This window comes from Clinocottus analis, unplaced genomic scaffold, assembly GCF_023055335.1.
Source record: "Clinocottus analis isolate CAN_PGR_092001 unplaced genomic scaffold, fCliAna1.0.p SCAF_16, whole genome shotgun sequence".
In the NCBI taxonomy this organism is placed as follows: Eukaryota; Metazoa; Chordata; class Actinopteri; order Perciformes; family Cottidae; genus Clinocottus; species Clinocottus analis.
In genome coordinates this window covers 7,962,149-7,976,072 of record NW_027175887.1, presented here as the reverse complement: position 1 = coordinate 7,976,072, position 13,924 = coordinate 7,962,149, and the positions used below count along the sequence as shown (strand labels likewise).

The window sequence follows — 13,924 nt, the reverse complement described above, 5'->3', positions numbered from 1 at the left end:
GTGTATACTTTACAGTGCAGATTTCCACCCCCCTCAACTGAACCTTAAGGGCAGGTGATGTGTGAGTGGTGTTGGTAGAGTCCAGCTCCTGTGGTAATAGTGTAGAAATGGAAGATCAAGTGGAAAATAAGGATTTCTCTCAAGTCACAGGTGAATACAAAGAATGTGATTTTTTTGTTTGTTGAGGAAGAGTCGTCTTTCAATTTGTACACACTTCATCATGCTGTGTACCTTAAAACCTTTTTAGATTCTTAACTTGCTAGTATTGTTGTTTTAAAAAAAAAAAAGATGAATATTCTCTTGCTGCATGCTGACGTAAAATTTGCTGACATTGCTGTTATGCTGCCTTTATGACAGACGTATTGCACGTGGGTGTATGAACAATGTGCTGGATATGCTTTTGTTAATTCTGTGGAGCATCCTCCTCGTCAAAGGAGTGCTGGTAAACTTCCTGAACTCTGTCACAGTTTTGACACATTTCTTGTTCTGTCTTTTTTGTGTGACTTCTGTATTTGTATTTAACAAGATACAGCTGTCTTTAATCTTTGCAAAAAGCCCAGAATAGAACAACTTCAGATCCCCAGTGAAGCTGGAGTGACGGGTGTTGAAACTCCACATCTAAGTGGAAAGTTTTGCATAATGCTTGTTAGATCCTAGAAACATCTGGAACTTTTCACAATGCATCTTTAATTCATAAATGTAAAACATACATTGCAGCGAACAAAAACATTCAAGAGCTTATCTCTGATTGAAAATATTTTTACTCACTTTAATACTGAAACATTGCTAGTGTGAAAACAAGGACTGTATGTTCATTATGGGACGTGACACAAATTGCAAGCAGGATGTGGTTACCAAAATGGAGACGTGTCTGAAAGAGCAAGACCGCTTTTTCTCTTTTGGTGTAAATCCTTGTCAGAACGTCAGTTACATAGTGGGAGTCCAAAAGGTTGAAGCTTCATTATCAAAACACACCATGTTGTTCCGCATTATATTTTAGTCCACATTCAGTCCGAGAACTGTTTTTCGCAGAAATGTAAAGGAAACGCTCTTTGATAAAACTTGAGGAGAGGAACGAAGTCTAATTACCTTACTTCTTCTTTTTGCGCAATCTTAATGCATGTTTTCTCATGTTTTTCTCTCAAAGTATATTGTTATGTTGCACATGAGACATTTAGCTGATGCTTTATGTTGAGCATGAAGTTGTTTATTGTAGTGCAGAGAAAAAACAATACACACCTCAATAGCCACATCCCCAACATGTCAAAGGACCACGAGAAAGAAGGTCAGCGCTTGTCTTATTTTTCATTCCAATTCTTTTTGTTTCAGGGCATTGTAAAAGAAAGAAAACATAATTTAGTTATCTGCAGTCTTTTTGCATATGCAGAACTTAATGCTGTTTTTATTTCTTCATACAAGCGTTTAAAGGCTCTTGTTTGGCCTTACAATTCTCACACTTCTGTTTATAGAATAATCCTATTTGTTAGTTGTGTTAGAGATAGTGTCTGAGGGTCTGTGTAGCCTGTGTTTGATGGTGAATATCACATTTCAGGATCTCACGTCCACAATGGTGTTATGTATGACACAAACCATGTTATTACTTCATCCCAGAGTTTCCAATTTCTCATTCCAGATGTGAAGAAAGTGCATCATAAATCTGAAACCAAGCGATACAGTGAAATCTTCAGAGACTTTGATAATCTTGATTTATCTTTAATTTCTACGTAAGTATTATACATATACAAATGAAACAGTGCTGCCAAGTGTTTGTCTTGTCTTGCTGCAGCTTGTTGGGTTTGATCCTTATGCTGCGACGGAACAAAACACAGCGGTTAGTGAGACGTCATCCGTAGCTGCTGTATGAAACCATACAGGATGAAACTGTTCAGATCCATTTGTCAATTCAAAGCCACAGTTATTATTGCGTGCACTGGCAACGCATTCTTTGTCATGCCATGCTCTAAATGCAGTTTTGTGTCAACCGCTAAAGAGGACTCCTTTTGTAGCACATCCGCCCAAATCTCATCACCATTGTTGTGAAATGGCATTGACTATTACATTAAATTGGCAAAAGTGTATTAATAAATCTCCTTAAAATGTACATAAGGCATAAGATGTGTCTCCTACATCTGTCTGGCAGTAAGTGTTATACGTAGTATGTTCCTCAACAAACCCTGAGCCTGTTTGGGTATGGCTATTTGTGTATGTTTCTCTCACAATACATTGTTTTTATATTCAGTTCAGGGGAGGATATGCTCGCAGACATTGACTCACTGTCCATCATAGAGTCCATCTCCACAGGAAGCGGAGATCTCACAGAGCAACAGGAAGTGTCTGTAAGGAATCAATACTCAAAATCAATACAAAAAATACTAATGTCTGGGATTGTTTTTCTTGTTGAAATTACTGATTTTACTGACACCAGAACAGTGTTAATTGTTTTAAGTAACCACTTACAGAATACTGCAGATGTATCTGGAGCAGGATCAGTGATGCCTTACAAGAGTAAAAGTCTTTGTGAAAATACTTTTGGTCAACAGAACTGTGCTGAGGCCAACAACGTGGATGGAAACCAACCAGGTATGATGTGTGTGATCAGTAGAAGGAACGAAGACAGTGTGGAGTTGAGATAAACTGAAACACTGCACACTTGGAATCACTTTTGACACTGAATGTTATCAGTCTGTGAAATAGAGAGTTATTGTTGGGGTTAAGGTCCCTGGTTTGATTATCAGCTTATCTCAACAACAGATCATGAGTGATGAGGTCTGTTCTGACATTTAATAGAATATTATCATCAATCTTTACTTTAGCGAAATTAGCGATGAGATGTAATTGCTCTGCTGTAACAAGATTAGGATAAAGGGACGGGATTAAAGCGGGAGACAGCTGCTCTCAGTTTTTACCTCAACAAGCAGAAGACAGAGGGGTCTACCTAGAGAAGGAGATGGTCTGAGTTTAGCAGCCTATTACTCTTAAAACAGGGGGAAAAAAGGATGAGACTGTTAGTGCCAAGTCCTCCAACCTTAGTTTGACTCCAACTACACGCCACAGCACAAAGTAAGAGATTAGGAATTATAGAGACAGACGGTGTTTAAAGCACAGTGGACATAAAAAAGTAGAAACATTTTTTACTTACCTGTCTAACCCTGTCTAACCCTGTTGAATGCAGTCACTGATGCATTATCCTGTTAAATGTAATTCCTGCTATCAATCTGCAATAATAACAGATAATTTGTGTATGGGTACATTACATATAATTAAATCAAATGATGATCAATGCTCACTAAGTAAATTACTGGAACATGCTCTTTAGCAATTTGGTTTCATTTGTTTCCATTGGTTGGGAACAAATGACCCACACCCCGCTCGGTCACACACCAGGAGGTAAACCTCACTCGATGCTCCTCTAAAGCCTGTCACTCTGAAACCTGGACCTGACAAGGATAATCCCCAATCCAAATGCAGGAGTCCACAGCCATGGAGCAGCAAAGAATCTGCTTGAAGACCGATTTCTGAAAGCCCAAAGAGAGGAAAGGCTATGAGAGGTCAACCTTTGCGCACAATCTGCCAATCTGCGAATCCATCTTTCTTCTGGAATTACTGGTTCTTTCTTGTAAATGTTGCTTGAATATAGGGAAGAAAAGATCACCCTGCTTGGAGTATTTTTTTGCATTTTGGCATCAGTGCAAAAGAACAGACCAGAATAAACGCTGCCTGACTGAGTGAGGAACTTGAAAGAGAAGTTGTTGCATTATTTCTGGCAATGCATGCCTGCTCTGTTAAAAAACACAGCTGAATACTTTGAACAGCAACATGGACCCTCCGAAGAAGTTCCTGGAGTGCATCTGTTGCTCGAACCTTTGGCTGCAGGAGAAAATCAAGATCTTTTCTAACTGATTTTTTTGGAAACACGGAGAGAAAAAGGAAAAGAGAGAGTGGTTTGGGCCGAGAGGCCATGTGATTGTCACGCTTACATCGTGTGTCGTGTGCAGCGGGGAGGAAGAACCACAGTGGTTGTCATATCAACGCCCTGCCGGCCTGACCACAGTAGACCTTTGACATGACAGCGATACTGTGGACTGGTAATGAGTGGTGTTGGTGACTCGGCTTGTCTCTTCGTAGTTAACTAGAAGTGAACAGGTGTGAGAGGGAGGGGCCTGGCAGAGCGGAAGAGAGCAGAGGAGGGAAGTTATTTAGCTAAAGCTGTTTGTCTTGGGTTAATAGAAACCTTCCTCTCTCAGGTCATCTGTCTACTTCAGCTCGATTAACACGTTTTTTGCCAACAAACAACAGTAGACATCCATTGTGCTTTCATGCAAGAGATACGTTGAATGTGCTGAAACCTATTGGAAACCACAGGACCTGTATTCTGATGATGCAGCTAAATGATCTGCCATAAGCAGTCAATGTTTCCTGTTTAAGGTTTGTAGACCTTTTTTTAAGGGACATTTTGCTTTTTTTATTAATCTTTTGATGGTCTGAGAAAGTCCAAGAGTCTGAGGAGTTACTCTAGAGTATACAGGTGTTTCTTTGAGGCTATGGGCTGTCCTCAAGAGTGACAAGCGGCGGGGTGTAACCCAATGGACACTGTGTGATCCCTGGGTCCAGCTCCAAGTGTGCGGAGCTCGAAGTGATGCTGATGTACTCCCTCACAGCCCAGGAAGCAGACCTGGCCCTTTGTCGGTGCGATGATGGCGTGGAGACGGCGCTGCAGTACACTAAGATGTGGTGCCGCTACGCCAAAGACCTCCTGGCCTGGATGGAGAAGAGAATCAGCTTGGGTAAGTGCACATGCTGCTGAGAAAAGAAAACAGTAGCGTGACATTCAAATGATTGTGATAACATGTCTGTGCTAACTCTATCAAAGCACCTGTGTCTATCATGTTCATGCATTTGAATACAAACACACACAAAAACAAATGGGATATAGTGGGTACAACATGCATATACATACTGCCTGTACAACAGAGAATCCAGTGCATGGAAATCCTTTTATGCATTATGATGTCACTTGTTATAGAAAGTATCAGCAGGTATTTATTTGTTTTAAGTGCTGGCTTTTTATCCTTTTGTATGAGTACCTGCTACTTTTTAATATTGATTTATTGTAGACGAAGAGCTGTTGTGTATTGGTTTAATTTGGAACTATAATTAGCACCAGCAGCATGACCTCAAGACACCCACGTATTCCTCGAAAAGGTCTGATATATATAAACATTACGACGGTCGTCAGCAGGCCTCAGGAAAGCAGAGCCTTGCTTCATAGTATTATCTATCAAAAAAGAGCGAATGCTTTATTCTTGTCAGAGGGTTGATTTGTGTGGTAAAACACCATCTTCTAACCTGCAATATCGTGGTCTGTCTGTATTATTTCCCTCTGTGAGGGCGTCTACGGGTGCTGCAGTAACCTCGGTGAACGACATGCAGTACACAGAGAGAGAGAGAGGGAGAGAGAGAGAGAGAGAAAGGATTAGAGGGCAGATTAAAAGGGCAGAGAAGGTTAATAAAGGAGACTGGGTGTATTTGGAGTCCATAGACACTGATTATCCTCGTATCAGCCTGCACAGGTGCCCGGTGTCCATGCTGAGATGCTTAGCATGTCGATTGGCATCAAACAAAACAGGAGTCTTGTTTAGCTGTGTGAGCACCTTGTTAGGCAATAGCAACAGATGAGCAACGCTGGGAGGAGCTCAGCCCAAAGTACTGTGGATTACACATATTAGAGCAACACTGTGAGATCCCAAATAGCAACAGTATGGTGTCCATTTTAAAACAGAGCAGCCAGATCAAGAACCGTTATCAGAGATCTGCTAGAATCAGGTTATGACATGTAAGGTTTCAGCACACTGAAGGTTATCAACAGATCATTTCACACATCCAGACGTAAACGTTAAAACAAATAGCTATGCGTACATTTCCTTTTGCTTGTGTCAAAAGAGACCAAAGCTGTTATTTAGCAAATCAGATCCACTGATGAGGTCAAACTAGACGACCAGCTCATGAGGTTTGATGGGCTTTCTGAAGGGACACGCGGAGTTGTATCACTGAGCTGGTCCAAAATCATATCGATGCCACACACTAATAGCAGTAATCAATCAACTTTTGTTGAGCCGCTCTCCAATTTTACTTGTCTTGTCTTGATATATTGTATCTTGTGAGTAATGTAAGCTGATAAAAAACGTTTTTGTTGTTGACAGAACAAGAGTTTGCCAAAAATGTTATCAAGACAGCTGAAGGAGCAAAAGTCAATGTGGGGCAGCAGGTACAGCTGTGTGTACTGAATGTGTACCAGAGAAAATGCTTTAGTGAAGATCACAATGTCTTACTACTGACATGTATTCCTACAATAGAGTTGTGTTTGTAACATTTTAACTCTCTTAGCTATATTTACTATAGGAAATCTGTCTAAAGTTGTCCTTGGCTTTGAAGGAGATGATGCCCCTTCAGTACATCTACACAATGGCGCTCGAGCAAGACATCAAGAACAGTCTCACTTCTAGAAAGACGTCAGAACTGCTACAAAGCCGCTGTTACCAAGTATGGAAGTCCACACACACGTACAAAAAGTTTGAGTTTGAGTCAATTCTCTCGTTCTTTTCGAGGCGGGTATGAAGCTATGACTTTGTGTTTAATTCAGTATCTCTATCCCAAAGGCCTTGGCTGCCAAGAAGAATGAGATCGACAAGTGGCGCAGAGAGTTTAAGGAGCAGTGGGCAAGAGAACAAAGGAGGATGGTAAGTGAATTAGGAATCTTGTTTCTGTCTGAAGTTGTGCTCAGTTTATTACACTGTCAAAACGAATTTACTCAACTTTAAGATATTCCAACAGCCTGGATGCCTGAACAAAGACCTAAAGCAAACATATTTCTCTCTGTGAGAAACGTATCAGTCTATTGTGACCTCGTGGATTTCTGCTGAAAAGATATTAGACTGCACTAACTCACACATTTTCCCTCTGTGCGTCTCCCTCCCTGTTTTCAGAACGAAGCAGTGACGGCTTTTAAAAAGGCTCGTCAGCAGTACTTCCAGCGCTGTGATGAGCTGGAAAAGGCTAAAGCAGTTTCTGCTAAAGCTGTAGACGACACAGCTGGAATCAAAACACTGGATAAGAGACGGAAGTCCAAGGATGAAGCCCAGACTAAGGTGAATGTCTCCTCAATGTACCACATTAATATAATATGCAGACATGTAGTTTGTTTACCACAGAAATAATACTGAACATTATAATTTTGCTCAGTGTGTTCATGACGTTTACAACACAGGTCTTCTCTCTGTCTCGTCCAGGTGATGGAGACAGAGCTTCTGTACAGACAGTGTGTGACTGACGCTAAGATCCGCCAGGATGAGTTAGTAAAGGTCAAAGAGAGAATTATTTCCCACATTCGAAAGCTCATCTGTCAAGGAGACACTGTGCTCAAGGAGGTTGGTATAAAATTGAGGAAACTAAGCAGCTGTCTTCCTGTCAGCTTGTTTTCAAGATTGGGTAGTGACTGCAGAAGTTTCTAAGTATATATATTGTTAAATGTGGTTATGGTGCAAATATAAAACATGTAGTCATAATGGCATGCATTTATTTGAGTCACAAAGTAAACAGTAATACACTTGGGACACTGTGAACATTTATAGCGGCATTAACTCTAAAATCTAAATACTTGTTTTGGAAGAAAAGTGGTCTAAAATGACACATATTTGCATATTTGTTATTGGATGAAAGTAAACCATGTCTCCACCCCGACTTCTGCATCAATTTATGCATTAATTTGTTTGAATTAATCTACTCAAGCAGTGCTTTATTGTTTGGCACTTCTCTATAATGGAAACGAAACAAAGGAATTACTCTTGTAGAATTTCTACACATCAGCCATGTATTAATAAAAAAAACAGCCTTTCTCTTTTGTGTTGAGGTTAACACTTCTCGCATAATAAAGATCGATACGCAAAGCAGCACTCTGACATTATTTATTACACTTGTGCAGCTGTTTGTTGATACATTATGTTGTCTCCTCTCTGCATCAGGCCACAGTCAACATGTTTTACTACCAGCGGCAGCAGACCGAGCCCGTCCCGCTCGGCTATCACAACCTGGAGTTGACATGCAGATCCCTGGAGCCTGGCGAGCCGTACATGCTCTACGTCCTCAGCAAGCGTCGACCCGAACAACCACTCCAAGTCTTTACCTTCCAGGAGTATGCTCCTCAGGGCAAAGGGTATGCCAAACTTACTTGTGACCGTCTCTGCTGTTATTGTATATGAAGCTTTTTAATAGAAGCATAACGCATGTGTTTAAGGCGTGAAATTAAACAAGAAGGTCATTATTTATAAAAAAAATGTTGAAGGAAGAAAAACTGTGGACACTGTAGATGTTTCTGTGTGTGCAATTCTTAATTAAATAGTTCATGAATTTCAAGTGGGATAAAAGTAGAAAAAAATAGCTTCACATCCACGCACTTGTGCTTTCTGCACTAGATTCATTGATTGTCACAATTATTTTTATTTGTAAGGAACAAGCGAAAAACCAGCTACCCTCTCAGCTCTATGCAGGACTCCTCACCTCTCACAGATGATAGCCCTTCCAGACGACACAGCGATGGCAGTAAGGACTCGTCATGATTAAACCATGATTACATAAACAATGCACTTTAATTACGTTTTTTGGTTTTCTTTTGTCTTTTGGTGCACCTAAGGAAGAACAGGGTGCAGTGATATTGAGAGTTTTGGAGGCAGTTTGGAATCTCTGTCCAGCCCCGGTAAGCACAACCCTGCATTACTTTCACCTGCATATGAAAACATTTCAAATTATAAACATGTTTCCTTTCCTCTCTACTGTGTCTCTGTTCTTTGGGAATGCATAATTGAAGCTCACACTAATAGGAGGCTGCCGAAAACCGCATCCACTTTGACAATGTCATCAGACGACATGGACGAACGGGATGTGGCGTCAGAATCAGGTTTGTTATTCTCTTTTTACACCTCTATAACCCCAAGCCAGGACATGGGAAATAAACTACATCCTTCTATCCTCTCCCTTCACCTACAGAATACCTTGATGGTCAGCCGGTCAAAGTGCGCACGCTTTCCCGAGCGGCGCTTACACACAGACTCAGGAAGATGAAGAGCAAGATGGTCAAATGCAAGCAGTGTGAAAACTACATTGTTGTCAGTGGGGTTGAATGTGAGGAGGTACGAAATAGGAGATATTTACAGCGACGGCATTTTTAGAAGAACTGCAGAACGTAAATGGTTCTGAGCAAGATTGTTAATGTCCTCTGTCCTGTTCCTGTCCCACCTTAAGTGTGGGCTGGCTTTGCACAGGAAGTGCATGGAGGTGTGTCAGCTGGAGTGCGAGCACCGGAAGGGGACTGTGTTCGGAGTAGACCTCTCTCTGCTGTCTCGTGACAAGCCAGACGATGTGCCCTTTGTGGTGCTGCTCTGCACGTCTGAGATTGAGAGCCGAGCTCTCTCGGTCCAGGTATTATTTACCATCACCATGCCCGCAATGTAGAAAAAGGACAATTTAGTGTTAGGTGTGGTTTTATAACAATTTCTTCTTCTGCTTTTTTTTTGAGGGGGTGTATCGTGTAAGTGGGTCCAAGCCCCGCATCCTGAAGCTCTGTCAGGCCTTTGAGATACAAAAGGAGCAGGTGGACCTCTCAGACCTGTCCCCGCATGACATCACCTCGACCCTTAAGCACTTCTTCAAGGAGGTACAGGAGTCATTGCCAAGCGAACTCCTCCTCTGAATGAGGCTGATTATAAGAGATTGTGTCATAGCTTTTCTCTGCAATCTCAGTGAGTAACCTTTCTATTCCTCACTCTCTTCCAGCTCCCAGAGCCCTTACTCACCTTTGACCTGTACAATCATTTCATCACGGTGGGAAAGACCATCCAGCAGCTGAATGAAAAGGAGCCGACACCAAACACTAATGAGACAATGGACATCATGCTCAGCCTGCAAAAGCTACTACAGAAACTCCCTCCACATTGCTACAGCACCCTGCAGCACATGATGTCTCACCTGCAAATGTGAGCATGCAGCAGCGTTACAGACGCTCCCAGTACATTCATCGAGAATTAACGTGACTCATAATGTTAATGTGTCTTTTCTCTCTCGCTACAGAGTTTCAGAGAACTCTGAGAACAAGATGTCACCGAGCAATTTGGGTATTGTGTTTGGGCCGACACTATTGCGCCCTCTGGTGTCTACAGACATGCCAATGATTGCCCTGCTGGAAACTAGTTATCAGGCTGTACTTGTTGAGTTCCTCATCAAACACCATGACAAGGTTTTTGGCGTTAATCGGAGACCCAGTACGCCTCCTCCCCCGGCCCCCACTGCACCTCTTCCAGCCACCCCTCCCAGAGCTTCCTGTGCCCTCGATGGAGAAGTTTACACCAGCTCGGAACATGAAACCTCTTCCAGAGAGCGGCCACACTCGCTAGAAGTAAGTACAGCAATGACAAAGCATTCAGCTCAAGCACATACTTTAGTGTTTGCTGCTGTATTTGAGTGTGTAGGATTTTTATTGGCCTCAAAAGTAAAACATCTTTTAACTGCTACTACGATTTATAAAGGATCAGAAACAGTCGCTCGGCATTCACATAGGTTAGAGTGAGTTTGTGCCTGAGCTACTTTTCCTGATTAATTTACTTAATTTACACCTTAGCACCTGGCACCTTAATCTCATGTTCATTCTGTTTGGATTAGCACGCTACTGCTGCTGCTGCTACTGCGGCTGGTGGTATGGGTGGTATGGGTGGTACTGCTGCTGGTGACTGCCGCTGGTACTGCTGGTACTGGTACTGCTGGTACTGCTGCTACTGGTACTGCTGGTACTGCTGCTGGTGGTACTGCTGCTAGTACTGCCTTTCTCCTGCTCTGTGGTCTCCTGCATAGCCTTCTGCCAAGCTATACTATGTGGACATTTCACTTCTAATGCTAAGAAACAGAAAATAGTTTATCCCACTGTGGACATCTACCAAGTGGTAAACAGACATTAGAAACACAAACATAACATTATCTGAACTCCAGGTGACTTAAAAATGTGAAAAATAGCTGATATGAAAGGGGCTGAATCATCTCGTCAGGAAGATTAATTTTTACATCCTGTAATGCTGCAGTATTTTAAGTTTAGACGTGGTCTGTAAACACTTGCAGAAATCCACCACTCAACTTGTGTTATTCCAACAGAGTCGAACAATCACGAGAGAGTCAAGCGAGGGTTATATATCTGACAAGTCTTCATCCAATGAGGCGGTGGACCAGCTCAGCCCTGAAGCCAATGAGAGAGCAGGTAGGCGGGACGTAGTAATAGAGCAGCTATGCCTGACAAAAACAGGTGAACAAGATAATGATATCATTTAATTCATAGTGTTGGAGTTATGTAGTTTGTAGATGTTGGGCTTTTTAGTTGTTTCTGTAATAAGTTATAGATCAGAATGTCGTCTTGTATGTTTGCTGCTTGAGGACATGTTTTAATTAATCCTTCTGGAGATCTGGTTGTTTACTTTATTTCTCACAGACAGGGGATTTGTTCTAGCTTATGGTGACTCAGCAGCTTCCTGAGCAGCAGATAAAGTGGGTGCAGGGTGACTCAAGGGCGTGTTGTTCGGGGTTTTTTTTCTCACTTTATATGTTTCTTCAAGTTATTCAGAGAAATACAACTTCTTTCTATTTTTTTCACTGACGTAGTCGTCTGTAAAACTGGGGGAGTCAGATTACCTCGTTGAGTCTGAGGTTTTCTCACTTCTTCGCTTGCTTCGCTCTTACTGTCACTCTTTGGTGCTTTCTTCTTTGTGGCCACAAAACCAAGCAGCTTTAAAGCTTCTATTCACAATCGAATACATACTTTATATCAACCTCCAATGCAGACCAGTAGAATTAGTTTTGAACTTAGAAATTATGACATTCAACCATTTTTCCTAAATGAACCAGCCTCAGGTCTTAGGATGTCTGTGAATTATCAGGTCATGATTTCTGGAAAGAGACATATTTTTTCCTGCTTTATGTGCAATGAGTCGAGTGCCATTCATATTCAATTCAAATCAATTCATTTTGTACAGCTCCAAGTCATACATTTGCCACACAGGGTTTTACAATCTGTGTACATACAACATCCTCTGTGGCCCTTATAGGAGCAGGAGTTACAACACATTCAATGAATATGAAATTATTCATAAAATGAGAGTAAATAGGCTGGATGAAAAAGTTACGACAACTAAAACTAACAGCAGCAGTGGATATAGTAGAAAAATGGTATTGGCAATAGTAATAGCAATGCAAATAATAATAATAATAATAATAATAGGTGTCAGGCAAGAACATGTTCGAGATATAGTCCCATTATATTCAAGAGAAGGCAGATATTTCCAAAACCAGGCAACTAATTCTAAAAAAAAAAAAAATCTACTTTGATAATTCCAACGACAGGTAAGAGGATAAAAAATAAGTTGTGGATTTTAGGGGGAACTTGCCCTTGATGTTTTCAGTCCAAATATTGCAAGATATTACCACGTTAAGCTTCTGCGTTTGAACCGCCTGAAAACAATATGCTGGAAAAGTCAAGGTTTTTTTAATCAATAAGCTGTGTTTGTATAACTTTTATAAATCGCATGCTTGCTCTCCCTCTTCTGCCTCAGTCTTGGCTCTGAGAGGGGCATCGAGCAATCCTCAGGCTGAGCCGATGGGGGAACCGGACTCTCATTTGGGGACCCAGCCACACCATCGTTTCGCCAGACAGCCTGTGAAGTATTACCGACATCATAACCCAGGAATCCGACTCCCCACCGCAGGTTGTGCAGCCAGACAGCCTGCTGCCCCAGCAAGAGGATGTGCAGGGAGTGCAGACAGCAGCCGCAGCTCTTCTCCAGAGCCCGGGACACAGAGACTATCCCAAAACTTAGGCGTCCACTTTGAGAACACCCTCCAGCCCCACCAGGCCACCGGTGGTGCAGAGAATACAGTGGACGTCCCACTGAGTCCCCGGGAGGTTGTCCAGTACATGCTGGGACTGGACTCACTATTTACATCAGTTGTAACTACAACATCATCCAGTAAAACACAGGAGTCTTCTCAGGAGGAGGCATCTGGGAGTCAAGCTACTCAGAGCTTAATTCTGTCCAACAGAGAGATTGCTGGACAGAGTCTGTGGCAAGCCCCAAAGTCACTTCCTCTTGAGCCCAACCTGACCCCACCAGCACAGAAGATCCTGTCTGGCCTGAAGCTGAGGCGCAGCCACTCAGGGAAGGACGATCAGCTGTTTGTCTGAGGAAAGATAGAAATCCACAGACAGTCAACTGAAATACATTGACACGCGCTGGAAGATATACAATAATCTATATCTCCTTTATTGTGTGTAACCACTATCAAGACTCATGCCGTTTTTTTTTATTATTCAAATGCTGTAATATTTCATGCACAAGTATCAATACACAACAATGTAACTGTCTTTAAAAAATGACTGAGGAAATCATTTAAAATTAAATTCTTCAAACTCTCATTTGAGTCACTTTTTAAGAGAACAGTTGAAAAGTTCAGACTTGATGCTTACTTGGATGCCACCGCCTTAATTATCCTCTTTAAGATTTTTGATTTGTTGATCAGCTGTCTAATATCCAGACCAGAGAGAGGTTCACTTATTTATCCTTTTTTAAATAACTCTTCTGTATTTGAATGTAACAACCAGGTGGTTTGAGGTTGCAGGTTAAGTGATGGAAACTAGCGCATGTATTAAGTTTGAGTTTTTGTCCTCAACAAACAGTAATGAAATGCAGCGAAATACAAATGCCATCAAGTGTTGTATTTTGAAGATTATAATATTAATATATGATTTATATGAGTCATATATTTGTTGTGCTTTTTTTGTTTTGTTTACATCTATAAGATATGCCTTCGTTAGAGTCACACTGAACACATTAACACAAAT

The 13,924-nt window shown here is 41.6% G+C and overlaps 1 protein-coding gene across 1 annotated transcript; it reads left to right on the top strand.

Moving 5' to 3' along the window:
- Nucleotides 1-2,252: 2,252 nt before the first annotated feature.
- gmip (GEM interacting protein) lies at nucleotides 2,253-13,695 on the top strand. Its single transcript, XM_068578351.1, has 19 exons — nucleotides 2,253-2,336; nucleotides 2,541-2,580; nucleotides 4,659-4,784; nucleotides 6,201-6,265; nucleotides 6,433-6,540; nucleotides 6,657-6,737; nucleotides 6,984-7,145; nucleotides 7,287-7,424; nucleotides 8,019-8,209; nucleotides 8,504-8,595; nucleotides 8,687-8,749; nucleotides 8,861-8,950; nucleotides 9,040-9,182; nucleotides 9,295-9,471; nucleotides 9,569-9,706; nucleotides 9,826-10,025; nucleotides 10,120-10,444; nucleotides 11,191-11,293; nucleotides 12,639-13,695. Exons 1-19 carry the CDS (start codon nucleotides 2,253-2,255, stop codon nucleotides 13,265-13,267), a joined length of 2,955 nt encoding a protein of 984 aa, XP_068434452.1. The 3' UTR covers nucleotides 13,268-13,695.
- The last annotated feature ends 229 nt before the right edge of the window (nucleotides 13,696-13,924 follow it).

Coding starts and splice junctions, on each gene's coding strand:
- gmip (XM_068578351.1), top strand. CDS start 2,253: ATGCTCGCAGACATTGACTCACTGTCCATCATAGAGTCCATCTCCACA. Junction 6,266..6,432: donor AAGTCAATGTGGGGCAGCAG/GTACAGCTGTGT, acceptor TTGGCTTTGAAG/GAGATGATGCCCCTTCAGTA. Junction 11,294..12,638: donor TGAAGCCAATGAGAGAGCAG/GTAGGCGGGACG, acceptor CTTCTGCCTCAG/TCTTGGCTCTGAGAGGGGCA.